The sequence below is a fragment of the Hemiscyllium ocellatum genome, chromosome 43 (genome assembly GCF_020745735.1).
Source record: "Hemiscyllium ocellatum isolate sHemOce1 chromosome 43, sHemOce1.pat.X.cur, whole genome shotgun sequence".
Lineage (NCBI taxonomy): Eukaryota > Metazoa > Chordata > Chondrichthyes > Orectolobiformes > Hemiscylliidae > Hemiscyllium > Hemiscyllium ocellatum.
Genome location: NC_083443.1, coordinates 16288944 through 16311421, shown reverse-complemented (window position 1 = coordinate 16311421; position 22478 = coordinate 16288944). Strand labels below are relative to the sequence as shown.

General features: G+C 43.9%; 1 protein-coding gene across 4 annotated transcripts in view; it reads left to right on the top strand.

Moving 5' to 3' along the window:
- Positions 1–22478, top strand: part of LOC132834916 (rho GTPase-activating protein 22-like) — a 411982-nt gene that overhangs the window by 374506 nt on the left and 14998 nt on the right. For 3 of the 4 annotated variants that reach the window (XM_060854044.1, XM_060854045.1, XM_060854047.1), the window contains 4 exons: positions 11893–12100; positions 15478–15610; positions 16389–16462; positions 18379–18500. In XM_060854044.1, the coding sequence (XP_060710027.1) occupies positions 11893–12100; positions 15478–15610; positions 16389–16462; positions 18379–18500 (537 nt within the window). Of the gene's footprint in view, positions 1–2793; positions 3143–11892; positions 12101–15477; positions 15611–16388; positions 16463–18378; positions 18501–22478 lie in introns of those variants that run through there. The other variant, XM_060854048.1, reaches the window with a different exon arrangement.

Genomic DNA, 22478 nt, shown 5'->3' with positions numbered 1-22478 from the left:
GGTGAATTGGCCGTGCTAAATTGCCCATAGAATTACATGCATTAGTTAGGGGGTGTGAGTGGGTTACTCTTCGGAGGGTCAATGTGGACTAGTTGGGCCGAAGGGCCTGTTTCAACACTGTAGGGAATCTAATCTAATCTAATCATATCCTAACTCAATCTCATCCCACTTGTCAGCACCTGGCCCATATCCCTCCAAACCCTTCCTATTCATACACCCATCCAAATGCCTTTTAAATGCTGTAATTGTACCAGCCTCCACCACTTGCTCTAGCAGCTCATTCCATACACGTACCACCCTCTGCGTGAAAAGGTTGCCCCTTAGGTCTCTTTTATATCTTTCCCCTCTCATCCTAAACCTATGCTCTCGAGTTCTGGACTACCCCACCCCAGGGAAAAGACCTTGTCTATTTACCCTAGCCATGCCCCTCATGATTTTATAAACCTCTATAAGGTCACCCCTCAGCCTCTGATGCTCCAGGGAAAACAGTCCCAGCCTGTTCAGCCTGTCCCTATAGCTCAAATCCTCCAACCCTGGCAACATCATTGTAAATCTTTTCTGAACCCTTTCAAGTTTCACAACATCCTTCCGAGAGGAAAGAGACCAGAATTGCACGCAGTGTTCCAAACGTGGCCTAACCAATGTCCTGTACAACCACAATATGACCTCCTAATTTCTATACTCAATGCTCTGACCTGCTGATGTCTAGACTTGTTGTCCTTTATCATTGAGAAGTTCAACACATTACTTCTGTCAGCTTACTTTTTCCCTAATTATTCTCTTGCTTTTTATATGTTTGAAAAAAATCCTTTGGATTTTCCTTTAATCTACCAGTCTTCCATGCACTGTCTTTGCTTTCCTAATGTCCTTTTCAATTTCCCCTCTATGCTGTTATACTCCTCGAGGGACTCTCCTGTATTGAGCACTTGCTGTAAGCTTCTCTTTTTGTCTTACTCTGAACCTTTATGTCTCTTGACAGCCAGGGTTCTCCAGTCTTGGTCCCAATCTTTATCATTAACAGAATATGTTTGTCCTCACTCTTACCTCTTTAAATGACTTCCACTGCTCTGCAACAGTTTTATTTGCAAATAGCTGTTCCCACTCCAAATCAGACATAATGCTCATAAAATTAGCCTTTCCCCAGTTTAGAACATTTATTCCTGGCCCATCCTTATCCCTTTCCATAACTATCCCTGATCTAACTGGGTTATTGTCAGTATCTCCAAAATGCAGCTCTTACTGACACACCTTCATTGTCGCTGAGTTAAAATCCTGGAATTCCCTCCCTAATGGCACTGTGGATCAACCCACAGCAGGTGGACTGCAGTGGTTCAAGAAGGCAGCTCACCACCACCTTCTCAAGGACAACTGATAACAGGAAATAAATCTTGGCCGTATCCCACCAAATGAATTAAGGACAAAACTTCCAACTGCCCAGGTTCATTTTTAAATATTATGTCTAGGATGGCTGCCTCCCATGTAGGGCTGGGAACTAGCTAAAAATATTCTGTTGCAATGAGAAACTCCAATTATTTTGTTTTGTAGTATCTCTGAGACTCAAATGCTTCTCCCATTCTGGCGTTTTGCACATTCCTAATTTCAATGGCTCAGTCTTTCAGCTCTCTATGTTTGCAGGGATTCCCTCTCTATCCCCACCTCCTGGACCTCTTTTTGTTTTGGATCTCCCGTTCCAATACTTCAGGTGGAACATGTCAAATTTCACTGTTTGGCACTCCAGTGAAGCAGCTTGGAAACATGGTCCTGTATTTATTGTGTCCAAATCCATTGTCCAGCACCACCTTCACAAGAAACCGCAATAGCTCTCAGTGACAGGGGAATGTGACTGACCCCAAATAGAAATAGTTTGTGAAATACTACTCTTCCATCTCCCACCCCCTCAAAACAGTGCCCTTTTAAGATATTTTCAGCTGTTGTGAATCCAACACCTATTTGTCGTGTGATACGTGATGCCAAATACTTAACCTCTGACCAGCTTTCGAGCTGAAAGCTAGACATAATCCAATAAGGATAGAGTTTGATTTCCAATCGTTACAGCTATATCAGCAATTACAGCAGGAAGATATGGCCCAGAGCACAGCTTTAATTGGTTTAGAGACTGGCATTGTGATGAAAAGTACTCCAAATTATGATGTGGAGGTGCTGGAGTTGGACTGGGGTGGACAAAGTTAAAAATCACACAACACCAGGTTACAGTCTGAGCTGATGAAAGAGCAGCGCTCCGAAAGCTAGTAATTCCAAATAAACCTGTTTGGACTGTAACCTGGGATTGTGTGATTTTTAACTTTGTCCAAAATATTATGCCAGCTTTCTTTCCAATAGCTGTGTGTGCATTTAAATACGTCAACAGTTTATTTTAACACACACACACATTGCTGGAAAAACTCAGCAGGTCAGGCAGCATCCGTGGAATGAAACCAGAGTTAACGTTTCGGACCCAATGACCCTTCCTCAGAACAGATCAGACCCGAAACATTCGCTCTGACTGCTCTACACAGACACTACCAGACTTACTGAGCTTTTCCAGCAATGTCTGTTTTTGTTCCTGATTTGCAGCAGCAGCAGTTCTTTCGGTTTCTACTGAAGCACTTAGCAAGTTTACTTCCTCACAGTAACCTTGCGACAGAGGGAAGCAGACTGGGATGAGCTATCCAGGCAGACAGTGCCAGTGGCTTATTCTGATGAGACGGGTTGGTGGTATGCAGCGGAAATATCGCGAGTGGGCAGGGCGGGGTGGGGGACTGCACAGTGACCTGGACTCAGGCTACTGTTTACATTGGCTGGTGTTCCGGAAATAGCGGGGAGCAGCAGGCAAGATCTCACCTGCCTGGCTCTGCTTTTTTTTCGCAAGGTTGCCTGACTGCACTCTGTGCTCTCTCATGGGGACGAGCAGAGGTTGGAGGCTCACGTTCCTGGCGATTGCCCCTGAGCAGTACCCGACAGTCCGGAGTTGTCCCCGCTGTATTCTTCCTCGCTCGACCCGGGATTGGTAAAGGCTGCCCCATTCCCCATCTGATGCCTGAAGCCAAGACTTACTTTCTGTGTAGCCCGTGTGCCCGGGTTCTGTCTGAATTCTGCCCGCGGTCTGTCAGCACTTTTCAACAATGCTTTGTTAGCAGGAGAGGTAGGGGGACACTTACTGAGTGAATGCAGTGTGACTGTGGGCGCCTCTGATCGCTTTGCTCAGTAATCATTTGCGGTTCCAACATAGAAGTTTGCATTCTATCCAGTGCACTACAACTTCAAGAGGAATTGTTTGTCGTGTGTTTCCTGTTCACTGTCTGACACAGTATTGTATAATCTGAGTTTTTTTTAAAATTCATGTTTAAGTGCCCATTATTTTTCCATAGAAGCCCTCAAGATCTGGTTGCTGCAGGTCTCCAGTATATGCAAGCCTATACGTCCTGTCTGAAACCTGGGGATTATAAAATGGCATGAGGTTCACTAGGTAAAAACAATGACTGCAGATGTTGGAAACCAGATTCTGGATTAGTGATGCTGGAAGAGCACAGCAGTTCAGGCAGCATCCGGGGAGCAGCAAAATCGACGTTTCGGGTAAAAGCCCTTCAATTCATTAGGTTGATTCCAGAGTCGGGGTGGGTTGGTTTATGACGAAAGACGGACTGGGATTATATTCATTGCAATTTGGAAGAATGGGTGGGTGGGGTGGGGTGGAATCTTACATATAAAATTATGATGGAAATCGATACGAAAGAAGTAAGGAGGATGTTTCCACTGATAGGACAAGAGGGAATAGCCTCAAAATGAGGGGGAGCAGATTTCGGACTGAATCTGTTTGGGGTTCCTTCTGGTGCTCCAGTTTCCTCCCACAATCCAAAGACGCGCAGGTTAGGTGAATTGGTAGGGCTAAATTGCCCATAGTCAGGAGTGAAATGGGGAATGGGTCTGGGTGGGTTACTCTTCGGAGGGTCGGTATGGACTTGTTGGGCCGAAGGGCCTGTTTCCATACTGTAGGGAATATCTAATCTAATCTGATTTGAGAAGGAGCGTCTTCACCCAGAGGGTTGTGAATCTATGGAATTCCCTGTCCAGTGAAATAGCTGACACTACTTCAGTCAATGTGTTTGAAGCTAAGGTTTTGTTTTGAACAGTAAAGAGATTAAGGGTTAGAGGGCATGTAAGTGGAGCTGAGGCCACAGAAAGATCAACCATGGTCTTATTGAATGGCGGACTCAAAGGGTCAGGTGCCTACTCCTGCTCCTAGTTCTTATGTTTTTTGTTGGGGGGGCGGGGGGCGTGGGGAGCAGTTGATGTAGAAAGGCAGCGTGATGTTAAAAAAAAGTCAGGACTGAGCTGGTTTGATTTTTCAGGACCCCCCAATTGTTTAAAGAGGCAAGTGTTCCTCGATCTGTTAGTCCCTCCCCGTTCCCCTACACTGCACCCTGACAGAACTGTAGCCGGGATGGTGCCACCCAGAGAAAATTCAGGCTGTCACCTGGAGTGCAAAACACTTATGAGGATGGAGGGCAGAAAACTGAATGGACTATTTATGAAATGATCAATAATTAAAGCAACAGGCTTCAGCAGCAGGAATGAAAGGTCTAGCCTGACTGATACACATCCGTTAAGCCTGACAGCAACATAGATTTCCACTGCAGTTCTTTCCCAAGGTATAATCTATGATGCATTCTGTTCCAGTTCGAGTTTTACAAATTTGTACATCTATATGACAATCCCAAAATAGTGAAGTAGTGAATAGTTTCAAAGGGCGTTAATTAAATCTAGTTCACTCTAATGCAATGATTATATAAATGGAACATAAAATTACCTCAAGCTGTTGCAGCAACACATTATATTGCATCATGTAAGCTATAGTACACTTTCTAATGTGCATTTGTTCTGTTACATATCCATAGAAAGCAATCAGACTAAGCAATCAGCTTCATAATATCCTCACTTTCATGTAAAATAAATCTATTATAAATGCAATTTTTAAACTTTGTACAGGTACATTTTCAAAACTGGAATTGTCTGAAAGCTGGGATTTTTTTTTGATTGTCATCCGTGATTTTAAAAGTTCTATTTGTTTAAAATAACCTTACCTGGGCAATTCAGCTACATCCTGCACAGTGCAAGTCTTGATACCTGTTTTGCCAATTGCATGCAGGTCTATTCCTTCCTTCCAAGCAGTATTTTGCCCTACCCTCCTACTGAAGTGAACCTGTGACCCGAGGCTCTTGACCCAAAACCCAGCAAATGCCAAATGTTTATTTTTGAAGGTTAATTATTGTGTGTGTTGGGGGTGTTGGGGGGAGGTGGTGGGAGGTTAGCATAATATACGCCTCAATTGTCCAATCCCCCATCAAGCTTAGATATAGCTACCGCAGACAATGCTGGTGCACAGGGGCACATTGTAAAGCTGAATCTAAGAACTTCAGATAACACCATTAAACAAATGCTGAAAGGATTTATCATTCACTCAGTCCCCTATGCAGACTTGCTACCTGCAGTCTGTCACTTTGCCAGTGACTTTCTCTGTTTTGATTAAATAACTTACTTTGAAAGTTCCACCAACAGAAGTATCTGACAAACAGACTAACAGGATATTAGTTTTGTTCATTGAATGATTTAGGCAGAAATTTATCATGCTTTGTTCAATAACTTTGTTCTGATTTACTCTGAACATTCGTCAAATGAATAACATTCAAAGAGTCTTTATTTTTTGTAATTCTATGGTTAAAATTTGACAGATTCTAAAATATTTTGTGTGTGTGTGTCTGCAAGGAAATTACAGTCGTGATAAAATGATTATACCACACTCGGTGCATTCGGAAACAAGTAGACCCAATAGAAAGTTGTAATAGCCAGCTCTGCTTTATTCTCTGTTCAGGAGAAGTCATCAGCAAGTACTTGCAAGTAATTTCTGGAGTGTAGATTAGATTCCTTTATAGTGTGGAAACAGGCCCTTCAGCCCAACTAGCCCACAACGACCCTCTAAAGAATAACTCACCCAGACCTATCCCCCCCTAACTAATGCACTTAACTCTATGGGCAATTTAGCATGACCAAATCACCTAACCTGCACATCTTTGAACTGTGGGAGGAAACTCACACAGACACGGGGAGAACGTGCAAACTCCACACAGACAGTCACTCGAGGGTGGAATCGAACCCGGGTCTCTGCTGTGAGGCACTGAGCCACTATGCCACTCCATAGAAGATTAAGGATAAATCTAGTTGAGATGTGCATGATGATTAAAGGTTTTGTTTGGAAGTATTACCTCTGATAGGGAGTGAAAACAAGGTGGTAGAACCTTTGCATTAGAACAAAGCCATTCAGAAATAAAGTCATGAAGCACCTCCTTATGCAAGAATCGGTTGTGGATCTGAACCTCTTTCCTGAAATAGTCGGGAAATTGAGTAAATTGGAAACTTTAGGACTCAAGGCAACAGATTATTAAGGGTATTAAGGATGAGAGATGGGTAGATGCTATTATGATTCAGACCGGCCATAATCTAATTGAGGGCCTGAATGGTGTGAGGGCCTGAATGGCCTTCTCCTAAGCCTTCTGTGCTATATTCCTATGCTGCGAATTCTATCAGTGATCAGAGTGAATCTTGAACAGGGCATGTACTGTCCATCCAGTGTAAAGCCCAGATATTTTCCAGTCCCTATTTTCTCACAAAAGGTAATTGCACTGAAAGAGTGCAGTGAGTAGCAAAATGACCAAATGCGTACACAAACTAAAAGGTTGGTATAGAAATTGCTGTGTTGCAAATATTTTTCAGACTTAAAGTAGGAGAAAATCAACCTAATGTATCAGCCGGGCGGCCTGCCCTCAGTCTGTGCTGATCTCCTCAATTTGAGCAACCTATTTTGTTTCTTGGCATTCCATTTGGTGATCTAAAATTGGTCTTAAGCCAATACATGTGTCACTTAGAGGAATCCTGTAACAAACAGCAGGGCCTCTGAGGCTCCTGTGATCACAGGGCTTAAGTAAAGAGAAATATGTTTTTGGAACGTTTTGTTAGCCTTGTGGAGCCCAAAATACATTTCTCCTCCCAGGACCCTTGCACATCTGAAACCATTGGCTCCAAATAGCAAGTTTTTCCCCATGGGATGCAGAGAGAACATACACTTCCAACGTAGAAAAGGGGCCGGGGACCAATACCTGATCAAGCTGTGGTTTGACCAGTTACTTTTGAAGCAGCCGTATTTAAATTGCATTAGTTCAGTGAATGCTTTCCCACCAGTAGTGAGGGACCAGCTGGTGACTGAATAATTCAGCCATGAGAACCACAGTCAAACCAGACTATCTCGTTCACCCAATGAGCACGTACTAGAGATCAGGTATAGGCACCCTGTTTCCGTTCTTATTAACCCGGGACCACAGGGACAGCTATCTGCAGACAACAAGATAAAACGTGACCTTCTAAGGGACAGTGTAACTGTTGCAAAACAAACAGGGCATGGGGCCAGTGTCTACCTTCACGTGGCCATCCTTCCACCTTTCATCCCTCATCTACTCAGCACATTTTTCTCTTCCTGTCTTCCTTATGTTGTGAAACTTGAAAGGGTTCAGAAAAGATTTACAAGGATGTTGCCAGGGTTGGAGGATTTGAGCTTTTGGGAGAGGCTGAACAGGCTGGGGCTGTTTTCCCTGCAGCGTCAGATGCTGAGGGGTGACCTTAGAGGTTTACAAAATTATGAGGGGCGTGGATAGGATAAATAGACAAAGTCTTTTCCCTGGGGTCGGGGAGTCCAGAACTAGAGGGCATAGGTTTAGGGTGAGAGGTGAAGGATATAAAAGAGACCTACAGGGCAACTTTTTTACACAGAGAGTGGTACGTGTATGGAATGAGCTGCCAGAGGATGTGGTGGAGGCTGTACAATTGCAACATTTAAGAGGCATTTGGATGGATATATGAATAGGAAGGGTTTGGAGGGATATGGGCCGGATGCTGGCAGGTGGGACTAGATTGGGTTGGGATATCTGGTCGGCATGGACGGGTTGGACTGAAGAGTCTGTTTCCATGCTGTACATCTCTATGATTCTATGACTCTAATTATACCAATGATTGAGGGTTCCACCCTCTCATCGCTCTTGAAGTAGAGAAGATTATCCTGCGTTCCTTTGTTAGATATATTTGTAACTGTCTACATTTATTGCTCCACTTTTGGATAATTCCATGTGGAGCCATCTTCTTTACATCCCCCTGACTGATCCTCTTCCATAATCCTAAAGACTGTGTACGATCCCCATAGAGAGAAGAGGTCCAGTTTGTTCACTCATCCTGTGTACCCTCTCAGTTTTGTTATAATCCTTGTAATTTTCTTTTCTTATATTTTCTCCAGTTCTTGGTTTGGTTTTAGCAAGAAGGAGACCAGAATAATGAAAATGCAGTCTGATCGAGGTCATGGAAAAATTTGACATAACTTTCTGCTTTTCAATGTCATATCTCTATGCATAAACCCCTGCTCTTTCTTTTAGTACATTTTAATAGTTTTGTTTAAACCTGTGCTGCCACTTACTGAGAGAGGCACTGGGGGGGATTAGAAAAGTGCTTTTTGCTGCATGATTACCTAAAATAAATGGGCCATTTAGTTCATGTTTGAACAGACTGCAGCACACTGTGGACAAGGTCCTTATTCAATTTGGCTCATGGAATAAACTGCTTCAATGGCATACTTGCCTCAGATATATATATATCTTTCTACATTCATATGGGAAGGAGAGAAGGGGAGAGAGAGAGAGAGAGGTTTGACTTGGGCTCTCATCAACGATCACTAACTTTTAGAAGTTCATTTATAGAATGTTGGTGTTGATGGCTATACTAGCAGTTGATGTCCATCCCTGCTTGCCCAGAGGGCAATTTGAGTCAACCACACTGCTGTGGGTCTGGAGTCACGTGTAGGTCAGATAAGGATGACAGTTTCTTCCCCTAAAGAACATTAGTGAACCAGATGGGGTTTTACAACAATCTACAATGGATTCACGGTTGTCATCATCAGACTTGCTTTTGTTCTAGTGTAGAGAGTGTGCACAGCAGGTCAGGCAGCATCCGAGGAGCAGGAGAATAGATGTTTCGGGCAAAAGCCCTTTATCGGGAATGGGACTGTGAGCTAAGGGGGGGTGGTGGAGAGATAATTGGGAGGGGGGTGGGGCTGGGGAGAAAGTAGCTGAGAGTGTGATAGGCAGATGGATATGGGGGTAATGGTGATTGGTCGGACTGGATAGGTGGGAAGGAACACGACAGGCAGGACAGGTCATGAGGGCAATGCTGAGTTGGAAGGTTTGAACTGGGGTAAGGTGGGGGGAAGGGAAATGAGGAAACTGGTGAAACCCACATTGATGCCATGGGGTTGGAGGGTCCTGAGGTGGAAGATGAGGCGTTCTTCCTCCAGGCATTGGCTGGTAAGGTAGTGGCAATGGAGGAGGCCCAGGACCTGCATGTCCTCGGTGGAGTGGGAGGGGGAGTTGAAGTGTTCAGCCATGGGATAGTGGTGTTGGTTGGTGCGGGTGTCCCGGAGATGTTCTCTGATGCGGTCTGCGAGTAGGCGTCCTGTCTCCCCAATGTAGAGGAGACCGCATTGGGAGCAACAGATACAGTAAATAACGTGTGGAAATGCAGGTAAAACTCTGATGGAAGTGGAGGGCTCCTCCATTGCCACTACTTTGGGGCCTTGGATGGAGGTTTTGTTTTAATCTGGACAAGAGTAACCAAGTTCTTTCTCAAGATGTTCCTCCCATCAGTGATTCTATCCATTCCCCAACACACTGCCTCCTGGTGGGAACAATTATACAGGTACATGTGACTCTCCCAGTATCATGCCCCAAAACTTATCCTAAATACCGAAGATGTTGTTTGACTTGAGTCAGACATCACCATCAAGTGTGATCTTGTCCCATATGGGCATTTTTAGAAAGTATAGCAATCAGAAACAGTTAATGGACCCAATCCAACCCAGGATCACTCAGTGGCTTGATGGAAGGAGATAGAGGGTTGTTATTAGACTGGAGGCCTGTGACCAGCATCGATTCTGGGTCCACTGTTGTTCATCATTTATATCAACTATTTGGATGAGAATATAGGAGGTATGTTTAATAAGTTTGCAGATGACATTAAAATTGGTGGTGTAGTGGAAGGGGAAGAAGATTACCTAAGAGTACAAAGAGATCTTAATCAGATGGGTCAATGGGCCAAGGAGTGGCAGATGCTGTTTAATTTTGATAAATGTGAGGTGCTAAAACAAACTAGGGCATGACTTACACAGTTAATGGTAGGGCCCTAGGGAATGGTGTACATACCTAGTTCCTTGAAAGTGGTGTCAAAAGTAATTGAGGTGGTGAAAAAGCCACTTGGCACTCATGCCTTCATGGTTCAGAAGCATTGAGTATAGGAGTTGGAACATCATGTTATGGCTGTACCAGACATTGGTGAGGGCACTTTTGGAGTACTGCATACAATTCTGATTATCCTGCTATAGGAAGAATGTTATTAAGTTAGGAAAGGTGCAGAAAAAATTGACAAGAATTTTGCTAGGACTTGAAGGTTTGGATTATAAGGAGAGCTGGATAGGCTGGGACTTTATTTCCCTGGAGCGCCAGGGACTGGGGGAGGATGATCTTATAGAAGTTTATAAAATCATGATGGGCAGGGATAGGGTGAATAGCCAAGGTCTGTTCCCCAGGATGGGAGAGTCCAAAACTTGGGGGATGTAGGTTTAAGCTGAAAGGGATAAAATTTAAAAAGATCTTTTGAGGCAACCTTTTCACACAGAGGGTGGTACGTGTATGGAATGAGCTGCCAGAGGAAGTGGTGGAGGCTGGTACAATTAAACATTTAAAAGGCATTTGGACGGGTACATGAATTTAAAAAGGCATCAAAGAATATAGACCAAATGCAGACAAATGGGACTACTTATTTTTGGGATACGTGGTCAGCATGGATGAGTAGGATTGACAGGTCTGTTTCTGTATTCATGGTGCTGGAAGAGCACAGCAGTTCAGGCAGCATCCGAGGAGCAGTAAAATCGACGTTTCGGGCAAAAGCCCTTCATCAGGAATATAGCCTGAAGGGTGGAGAGATAAGTGAGAGGGGGGTGAGGTTGGGGAGAAAGTAGCATAGAGTACAATAGGTGAATGGGAGAGGGGATGAAGGTGATAGGTTGGTGGAGGGGAGGGTGGTGTGGATAGGTGGAAAAGAAGATAGGCAGGTAGGACTATATCGAACACATCAATTGACTTTTTTATTTGTTGACGTGGTGTGAGCATTGCTGGCAAGCTCAGCATTTATTGCCTCTCCCCACTTGTCCTTAAGGTCAATGAATCCATCACAAACCAGAGGTTACAGAACTGCGGCAATGTTAATGCAATCAAATACTTCATGACTCCGAAAAGGTCAAAAGCTGTGTGTTGCATTTTTGTGTCTCCTTGTGACGTATGCTCAACTTTGCTACACGTGCAGATCAGAAACGGAGCGGAGAGAGCGCTGACCAGATCAGTAACAAAAAAGGCAAGGAGTTGCAACTGAGGACTGTAGTTGGAAGTGATCAACCGTTCTGAGACTCATTGTTTCTGTATCCTCACCAGCTGTGAGACAGAGAGAGAGAGAGAGATGGGGGAGCAGTGTCTGGCATTGTACTGACTACTGTTGAGTGGAGAGGAAGTGTTTGAAGCTACCTTCTGAAAACCCCCCACAAAGAAGAAAGATTTTTCTTTGCCAAACCTGCGGCTTTTAAAATTGATCCCCTGCATTGTAATTAAAATGTTTTGAGTTGCCTCCTTTTTAACTTTTGATAGTGTTTCAGCTCACTGCACCGACTTTGAAAGCAATCCCTATCAATCAGAGACTTGCTATTGAAGTCTATGCCGAGGGAAATCACAGCTGGGAATTCCAATTTATTTTCAGGTATATTTGGACAGCGTTTGGAAGACACAGTCCAGTACGAGCGCAAGTTTGGAAAGCGGCTCGCTCCCTTATTAGTGGAACAGTGTGTGGATTTTATCAGAGAGCATGGCCTCACTGAAGAGGGCTTATTCCGCATGCCTGGGCAAGCCAACCTGGTCAAAGAACTCCAGGATTCTTTCGATTGTGGAGAAAAGCCTCTCTTTGACAGGTAATGTGTGCTGAAGGTGATTGTTTAAACTTACATTACTTGTACACTCAAATCTCCCTTTGCTAAATTCAATAAGAATTAGTTCAATTTGAAGACAATGCTAAGCGCAAATGGCCTTCGAGCTGAACTCCCACATTATTGCAATATTGCATGACCACTTCTGTAGCTAATTATCATTGGCAAATGATGGCATGAATAACTGGGGTTGTCAGAAGGTTTCTATAGACTAAAGGAAGTCACACATTGTATATTGGAAATGCTGGTTCTGTATTAATTTCAGATTCAACATTGTCGCTTCGAACAGCAGATTGTTCACGTTTGCATTGCCCTCTGACCTTTTTTACTGAAGTTAATTAATGCACTACATTCCACTCATTAGAACTTCTCAGGCATGTTCATTTTCAAATGGAATAGCTTTCAGTTCCACCTTTTTACTTCGATTTCTCTGGTTCCATTACCATTTGCGAGGAGGCTAAACTGCTGTGCAGTTTGCAGTTGTGCTAATTTGAGAAACATGTACATCAGATACTTTTTTGGATCGAAACCAGCCGAGTGTGGGAAGATTGGAAAAACCCTCCATCAGTTCGAGGCTGCTTCATTTTCAGTGGGAGATGATGCTGCTGAACTTCAGTCAGCTTCAGATAAAGGGGCATGCTATCCAGTTAGGAAGCAAACAGAAACTAGGCAAAAGTGAGGTCTGCAGATGCTGGAGATCAAAGTCAAGATTAGAGCGGTGCTGGAAAAGCACAGCAGGTCAGGCTGCATCTGAGGAGCAGGAAAATCAACGTTTCAGGCAAAAGCCCTTCATCAGGAAACAGAAACTAGTGCCTATCCAGACACATTTAAACTGCCGTTTGATTGGTTGGACCACCAGTCAGCTTTTGCTGGTCTGAAATACAGATTCTGCAGTTTTGCCATCTGACTGAGCTTTTATTTCTTTAAAATTCATTTGTGGGCATTGCTGGCTGGGCTAGGATTTACTTCCATGGATTTATTTCTCCATCAAGGAGAAATGGTGAGTTCCCACCTTGAACTGCTGCAGTCCGTTTGGTGGAGGTAGACCCGCAATGCCGTGAGGGAGGGAGTTTCAGGATTGTGACCAAGTGACACTGAAGGAATGGCAATCTGTAGCCAACTCAGGATGGTGCGTGGTTCAGAGGGAAACGTTCAGATGGTGGTGTTCCCGTCTATCTGCTGGCCCTTGGCATTCTACATGGTTACGGGTGTGGATTTGGAAGCTGCTGCCGAAGGAGATTTGGTGAATTTCTGTACTGAGTTTGATAAGTACGACACACTGCTGGTACTGAGCATCAGTGGTGGAGGGAGTTTATTGTTTATATGGATGTAATGCCAATCAAATAGGCTGCTTTGTCCAGGAGAGTGTCAAGCTTCTTGATTGTTCTTGGAGCTAAGTTTAAAAATCACACAACACCAGGTTATAATCCATCAGGTTTATTTGGAAGCACTAGCTTTCGGAGCACTGCTCCTTCATCAGGTGGTTGTGGAGTGTAAGATCAGAGGACACAGAAAGTTTACAGTGTGATGTAACTGAAATTATGTATTGAAAAAGACCTGAAGTGATTGTTAAGTCTCTTATCTTTTAGAATGGGCATGTTGGTTTCAGTTCTTTTATATGTAAATCCCAGAACTTTATGAAAGTTACATTCTCAAGTGAGTTTTAACAGTAGGTACCATGTTGGCCCAGATAATACATTGAAGGTGTGAGGTGCCCTGAGTGAGGCTGTCTGTGCCCCAATATTCAGATTGATTCTAATCTAAAAAAAGGGATTTACAGAATCATACATGGATTCATGCAGTTTTTGAGCAAACTAAAATGTAATCCTGGAAGTACAAATTCAGGCATCTTGAAACGATTCCTGGAGTCTCATTCGTCTGATGAATTCCTCCTTGTCTGCTGCAAGACCCATGGGGTCCATTTTGGTGGTGGGGCAGAAATTGAGACCCCTACTCAGGACCTCAATCTCTTCCACATGAAGGCTGTGGTCCGATAAGTTGATTATTGACTTCCCTGCAGTGATAACGTTTTCCACTGTGGTACCAGGCTGGGCTTGGCTACTGCTGGTGGTGATGCCAAGTTTCTCCAGTTCCTTGTTCTTGGCGTGACTGTATGTGGTGTGTGGTTTTGTAGCGTTGCCTGTTTGGCAGTGTCTCGTAACTGTACTGCTGGATCCTGATTGCAAGCTGAGAGTGTGGACTCCATCTTAATTTCTTGGGGCTGCGCTTTCTGGGTAGAAATGAGCCCAAACATTGAAACATGTTTGATTTTCCACCATGGCACCATTGAATTGGAGTCCATCATTTCCAGGAGTGAATGTATTTCATAGAATCCCTACAGTGTGGGAGCAGGCCATTCAGCCCATTGAGTAAAAAGTGAGGTCTACAGATGCTGGAGATCAGAGCTGAAAATGTGTTGCTGGTTAAAGCACAGCAGGTTAGGCAGCATCCAAGGAACAGGAAATTCGACGTTTCGGGCCAGAGCCCTTCATCAGGAAACTTCATTCAGCCCATCGAGTCCACACCAACCCTCGAAAGAGCCTCCCACCAGAACCTGCCACCCCCGTCCCTGTATTTCCTATGACCAATCCACCAAACCTGCACATCTATGGAAGGAAACCGGAGTACCCAGAGGAAACTCACGGGGAGAATGTGCAAACTCCACCCAGACAGTTGCCTGGGACAGGAATTGAACCCACGTCCCTGGTGCTGTGAGGCAGCAGTACTAACCACTGAACTGCTGTGCTGCCTATTTTCGTGGCCCAGCAACAGTGGTTGAACTCAGAGCAAATACACTTTTTGGAAGGGCAAAGAATATGTATTTGGCTTTACGGTCACAATGGGAGGCTGAGTGTATTTGGCAAGCCCATTTTTCTAGGATAATAACCAACGTTCTATTGAAGCACAACAGCCAGGCCCAAAACTTTGACAGGAAACATAAGAACATGGCTGAAGAAGTCTCTTTCTTTTGATTAATCACCTCTCACCTCCTTATCTTCTCATCGAACCTCTGTCCCTTTCCTTAAATTCTCACAAGTCTACAAAACGCAAAACTTGATAAAATCAAAGAAATGTGCTTCTAATGGTGAAATTGAGTTATTCAGATGGTTTAATTTTGAATATCTTTTTATGCAGTTGTTGTTAAGACTTTGTGGCTCAGACTTAGTGCAAATTTTAATATTCCATGTCTGCAGCGTGAAGCAGATCTCTTGCACGGGCAGTCATGAGGAGCAACTGTGCCTTTCACTGGTTTGTTCTGTAGGTGGTGAACTACAATTTGAGGTCTGATGGCAAATGCTCATTGATCATGGTTGGCTGCTGCAACTGGGAAATCGGCTGTTTCACAACTTTTCTTTTTGCAGAAACACTGATGTCCACACGGTTGCATCTTTGCTGAAGCTATACCTGAGGGAGTTACCTGAGCCAGTGATCCCATTTGCTAAGTATGAAGACTTCCTGTCATGTGCACAACTGTTGGCTAAGGATCAAGAAGAGGTATGTCTGCCTGCAGTGTTACCACGTCTTGTACTGAACGCAGAACGTCCTGTTTGCCAGTATTTTCAGAAACTGGATGATTCCATATTACTTTTCATAGACTAGCTACACTATACCACGTACAAGCCAAAACTGGGCAAGATGGAAGTTAATGATTCAAACTGTCCACTGTAATTTGTAAGCGGGAGGTACAGGTTCCTCCAGGAGCCAGTAACACTTAACACCATATGCAACGTTGATTTAAAAAAATAACAGAATGCTCCCTCTGGGTATAGGTTAGCAGAGTCTGATCCGGGTTCCCAAATTCTTAACAGGCACATGCCTGAAGAATTCTTTGAACAGAAGGCCGTAAAGGAGCTGCCTCAGCAAGTGATGTCCTCCTGTAAGACCTATTACAAGCTCTAGAGCATGTAGCATAACTGGATTTGAGTTAAACTTCACCATTGTTGGATGTCATGAGGAGGTGACAGATTACGTTTAAAAGTGCCACCTCAGACAGAGCCTGCTGGTGGCTCTGGGGCAGCCTTGTAGATAATCAACCCATTCAGAGATGTCATTACACACCTTGGGAGCAAGCGAGATTGAATATGGGCCTCTCAGCTCAAACGCAAGGACACTACCGATGCACCAGAAGAACCCCATCGAGCAGTGGTGTAAACTGAGTGAGTTTTAACTGCCCGACCATCCTGACATTGACTGGGCTGGTCAGGTTAAAATCGCCGTAAATATTCCATCGGAACTAGAATGAGAATTACTAATCTGGTCTTCTTTTACTCAGGGTGTCCAGGAACTGATCAAACAGGTCACTAATCTGCCTCAGGCCAATTACAATCTCCTGAAATATATCTGCAGGTGGGTTTTGTGCTATCACAGGGCTAACTGGAATGGATGGGTGATCATTTGTGTGTCATTGAAGCCAGCATTGACATTTCTTTCCCTGGGGATAAAAATATGTATTGAATTGTACAGAGATCATTACAGGACATGTTTGTAATTCTCAGGTGATGCTCCCAGCAATGAAAGCAATCCTGGGCCATAGATCTGCATGTTCCTTGGCAACAGAGCCTTTCATTTAGAATCACAGAATCCTTACAGTGTGGAAGCAGGCCATTCGGCCTATCGAGTCCACACCAGGCCTTCAAAAGAACAGCCTACCCAGATCCAACCCCTTACCCAATCTCTGTAACCCTGCATATCCCATGGCTAACCCACATAGCCTGCACATTCCTGGACATTATGGGCAATCGGCCTAACCTGTACATTTTTGGACTGTGGGAGGAAACCCACGCAGAATGTGCAACTCCACACAGACTGTTGCTCGAGGGTGGAATTGGACCCGGGTTCCCTCTGCTGTGAAGCGGGAGTGCTAACCACTGAGCCACCGTACCCATTTCTTCTTTATTATTTACTACTATGTCTTTAATATAGAGAAACACCCTGTCTTTTCTCTGGTTTGCTTTCTGTTGTGGATTCACTAGTGCTGGTGCATCCTTTTCCTGTGCTCTGGTTTCCCTTTTGTTATGACTGGTGTGACCATGTCACCAACACTGGCCGCTGGTAGTCTGTGCAAACGACCCTTGCTGCCTTTGACAGAGAATATGGACAAGTTCTCCTCCCTGTATTATAAGTCAACCCCCATAGGGAGACACAAACTTTCCTTCCTGAAGAAGGGCTTATGCCCGAAACGTCGAATTTCCTGTTCCTTGGATGCTGCCTGACCTGCTGCGCTTTTCCAGCAACCCATTTTCAGCCCTGATCTCCGGCATCTGCAGACCTCACTTTCTCCTCCAGATGAACCCCCACCTTGAGATTGTGGGTTAGGGAAAGAGCTAAGATTCAAGTTTGAACACATTCACACAGCTGGCAGTACAAAACAAAAGTGCCCAGTGTGAAGCTGAAACCCATCACCCTGAGATTAAGAGTCTCATGCTCTACCAGTTGAATTTCTGGACATTCTGTGAGGCTCTGTACAATATAAAACACTGTTTCACGGCCTCAGTTATTGAAATGGAATTAGAAATCTGTTTATTGTGTGCGGTGAATGGCAAACAATAAAACAATTTGCCATGTGCCTAAGATAGGCAGCACGGTGGTACAGTGGTTAGCACTGCTGCCTCACAGCACTAGGGACCCAGGTTTGATTCCAGCCTTGGTCGACTGTCTGTGTGGAGTTTGCACGTTCTCCTGGTGTCTGTGTGGGTTTCCTCTGGGTGCTTCGGTTTCCTCCCACAGTCCAAAGATGTGCAGGTCAGGTGAATTGGCCATGCTAAATTGCCCATAATGATAGGTGCATTAGTCAGAGGGAAATGGATCTGGGTGGGTTACTCTGCTGAGGGTCGGTGTGGACTTGTTGGGCAGAAGGGCCTGTTTCCACACTGTAGGTAGGTAATCTAAGCCTGTTTGGAACATTGAGTTCCAAGAAAGAACTCCAAATATTTGAAGTATTTCTGAGCTGCGATTGTTTTTGCATTTGGACCGAGGGAAATACATTACCTATTGGGGAATAACTGCAAGTGCAGTCAGTGCATCCCAATCTGTTAAAGCAGCAGCTTTCGTTATTGACACCTACAGTTGAATAGCCCAAGCAAACCAAAAACTAAATCCTTAAATTGTACCAAAATGGGGAATTGTGACTGGGTGTGTTAGTGTGCATGCTGTGACTAGGTACATCTTGATAATATAGCATGAGAGAACTGACAACAAAACAAAGACAATAGGTTTGTACTGTATTTTGAATAACTCAATATTTGTCATATTATTATCTGTAGGTTTCTTGATGAAGTTCAATCTTATTCAAGTGTAAACAAAATGAGTGTCCAAAACCTCGCAACCGTCTTTGGACCAAATATTTTGCGTCCAAAACTGGAAGACCCAGTAACTATTATGGAAGGTGTGTGAATTGACTTAATCACTGTCATTGCTTATTAATTGTAAACTTTTTTTTTTAAAAAACTAAAATATCTCCATTGGTTAGCATTTAGCTGGCTAGCCAGGTTCCTCTGGTTTGCAATACAGACTAACACGAGCAACATGGTTCACCGCAAAGGTCCTCCTTTTTCAAACTCTCCCCTCATCTAGTATGTGGAGACCCTTCGGTTAAACTCACTATCCATCATCTCTCTCTATTCTTTTAGACTGCATGTAAAGCTCCCTCTTTTAAACTGAAATTAAAGCTTCCTCCAGCAAACACTCAGAACAATAGACAATAAGTGCAGGAGTACGTCATTCAGCCCTTCGAGCCTGCACCGCCATTCAATATGATCATGGCTGATCATTCTTAATCAGTATCCGCTTCCTGCCTTATCTCCATAACCCTTGATTCCATGATCTTTGAGAGTCTATCCAACTCTTTCTTAAATGAATCCAAAGACTGGGCCTCCACTGCCCTCTGGGGCAGAGCATTTCCACACAGCCACTACTCTCTGGGTGAAGAAGTTTCCCCTCATCTCTGTCCTAAATGGTCTACCCCGTATTTTTAAGCTATGTCCTCTGGTTCGGCACTCACCCATCAGCGGAAACATGTTTCCTGCCGCCAGAGTGTCCAATCCTTTCATAATTTTATATGTCACAACGTGGTGTTAGATAGAGTAAAGCTCTGTCTCTCTCATGAGAGAGCAGCACTGTAGTTCTCTGAGACTGTGAAGATTAGATCATACCATTGTTCTTTCTGAATTTTAAAGCATTGACTTGGCATTGCAGATGATGTGCAGCAAACAAATTTTAAAAATGCAGCAAGGGACAAACATTGCTCCTCCTTGTATGTTGGATCCAAAAATTCAATTCAGAATCTAAATTCAGTATCATAGCTAAAGGCTTTCTGCCAATCTGTTATGGAAAATGGTTGCTGCAGTTTGAAACATATACCACTAAAGTTTAACAAATTAAAAGGAGCATTCAACTCACCCACTGGTTGACGTCACCCAGTGCCAAGCAAGTCATAGTGACAGACAGATGCAAAGTAAAGTAACTGACTCGAAGTTTCTTTCCCTCAAAAAGGCTTCAAACACTTGAAGAACTAAAGCTTGAAGCTGGAGGTCGATAAACAGATTGGGGATGGTACCCGGGAATGTGGCAAAAGGGTTTGGCTGAGGTTATTTGAGTGGAGTAATAGTAAGGTCATTGGTCAAGTAGTCCCAGAGGCCCAGTTTTGGGACAAGGATTCCAATCTAACCATGACAGCATGTGGAACTTCAGTTAAAAATCTGGAATTGAAAGCTCAAGGTGTCTATGCAACAATCATCGATAGTCCTAAAAATTAATCTGGTTCACTAGTGTCCTCTTAGGGAAGGAAATCTGCTGTCCTTACCTGGTCTGGCCTAACTATCTCTCTCGAGCCACAGTCATCTGGTTAATGGCCCTCTGAAGTGACAGAGGAAGCCATTCAGTTCAAGGATGATTAGGAGCAAGTTTTAAATGCTGATCTTGGCAGGACATTCATATGCCATGAAAGAATAATGTAGTAAAGGTACAGAACAACCTTGATCTAATTGAATGGAGGGATAGGCTCAGTGGCTGAATGACCTCCTGCTGCTCGTATTTCCAATGTTCCTCCATTCGATGGGCCAAATGGACTTGTTCCTATTCCTCCTCCTTGATGTGACAGAAATACTGAACTTAACCATCAAACTCCCATCAGGGAACAACTGCAGTATTAATATTGTTAGGAATCCAGTGTAACTGATAGATTTTACATATAGCTGTGCAGCATTGACTGACGGCTACAAAATTGCTACTGTTCAATCACAACTTTGATTTGAGGCTGAACTGTTTTTACCTTTGAGAATTAGAATCATCAGTCGGTCACAAATCTCACGTTTCCACACAGTAGGGTTTACCCCCCTAACAACAAAGAGCGTGTGTGACTGCTGTGTTTCGGCTGGTCATGGCCTGGACAGGTTTGGTCTGCTATCCCAATGCCCCATCTCTGCCACAACAGCCTCCTTGCATTTGTTGGAGCTGCCATCTCTGTCACTGAGATCAACTCTGTCCTGGAGTTTGTATTCACTGAAAATTTCTGAAGGCCCAACATCCGAGAGAATAGGCCAAACATTCTGATCCCGACTGGTACAAGCAAGCCAACCAAAAGAAGCACCTTTAGATTTAAAGTCTTGGGCCTTGTGAAGTACCAGTCTGTGAAACCATTTAGTGCAGACTCGACATGTAACACACCCTCTCACTCAGATCGAGGGGACTCGATCCCAAATTCGATCGGCCTTTTAAGAGTGCCTGCTGCTCAATCATTAAAATATCTCCAGAATCCGCTGAAACCTATTAACACATGGCCAAATGTCAAAACGCCCAGCACAGTCACACAATGTCACCAATTAAAATCGGTCATTCACTGGGTTATGGCCAGGCCTGGGGATTAACTGAATTTAAAATTACATATTTGCCCAAAGTCATCGCTGCAGCTGTACAAACAGGTCAATCAGTGATACCTGTCGAATGTTGGCTGAAACTTGTGCAGCAAGATCAATTGTCTGGAATTGAAAGTATTTTATAGTAATTGTCTCATCAGTATGTGAGCCAAACCTTTTTTTAACTCTTTGCTGGGATGTGAGTGTCACTGGTTGGACCAGCAATTATGTCCATACACAGTTCTGAGGAAGGGTCACTGCAACTGAAATGCTAGCTCTTATTTCTCTCCCCAGAGGCTGCCAAACCTGCTCAACTTTTCCAGCAATTTCTGTGTTTGTTTCTGATCTAAAGCATCCTTTATTATTTTGGTTTTTACTGTCTGTACTCCATTACGGGTGGCCATAGTGGCTTAGTGGCTAGCACTGCTGCTTCACAGCGCCAGGATCCTGGGTTCGATTCCTGCCTTGGGTGACTGTGCAAACTCCACACAGACATTCTCCCCGTGTCTGTGTAGATTTCCTCCGGGTGCTCTGGTTTCCTCCCACAATCCAAAGACGTGCAGGTCAAGTGAATTGGCCATGCTAAATTGCCCACAGTGTTAGGTGCATTAGTCAGAGGGGAATGGGTCTGGGTGAGTTACTGTTCGGAGGGTCGGTGTGGACTTGTTGGGCTGAAGGGCCTGTTTCCATACTGTAGGGAAACTAATCTAATCTAATCTAATTATCCTCAAGGTACAACAGGCCCAGTTAGTTGAAATTTGCTTTTCTAACTGGGGAATGGAAGTGTATGGAAATATTATCCCAAATGCTAATGAGTGCAACTCAATTATGTTTAAAATATCTCAATATTTTACATTATTGGATTCCATCTAGATTCCCTAATTATGCAGAAATTACAGGGTATAAATGCTCCATTTGTTAATATTACAGTGTGATGCTAATGAATAATTTGCTCCCAATGTCACTTTCTGAAACTCTATAGACATTGATGTTTACAACACAGAAGAGGCCATTCAGCCCATCATGTTTAGGCGAGTAAAAGATCCCACTTTAAGCCCTTAGTCCAAGATCCTGAAGCACAAGTGAACATCTAAATACAGCTTCAATGTGTCTAGAGTTTCTGACTCAACTATCCTTTCAGGCAGTGAATTTCAGACTCCCAGCATCCTCCTTGAAAACATTTCTTAACTCTGTTCATTGCCCTCCACCTCTAACCTTAAATCTATGGCCACTGGTAGTTGACCCCTCTACTAGCCTTCCTATCCACCCTATGTTTGCCCCATGATCAGGTCCTCTCTCATCCTTTGCTGCTCCACAGAAAACAACACCAGCCTCATCATTCTTTCCTTGTATCTTAGACCTTCCAGGGCAGACAGCATGCTGGTATATCTCCTCTGCACCATCTCTCATGCAATAGGGTGACCAGAACTGCATGCAGTACAGTACTCTAGATGTGGCCTAACTAGTGTTATATACAGTTCCAGCATAATTTTCGTGCTCTTGTAATCTGT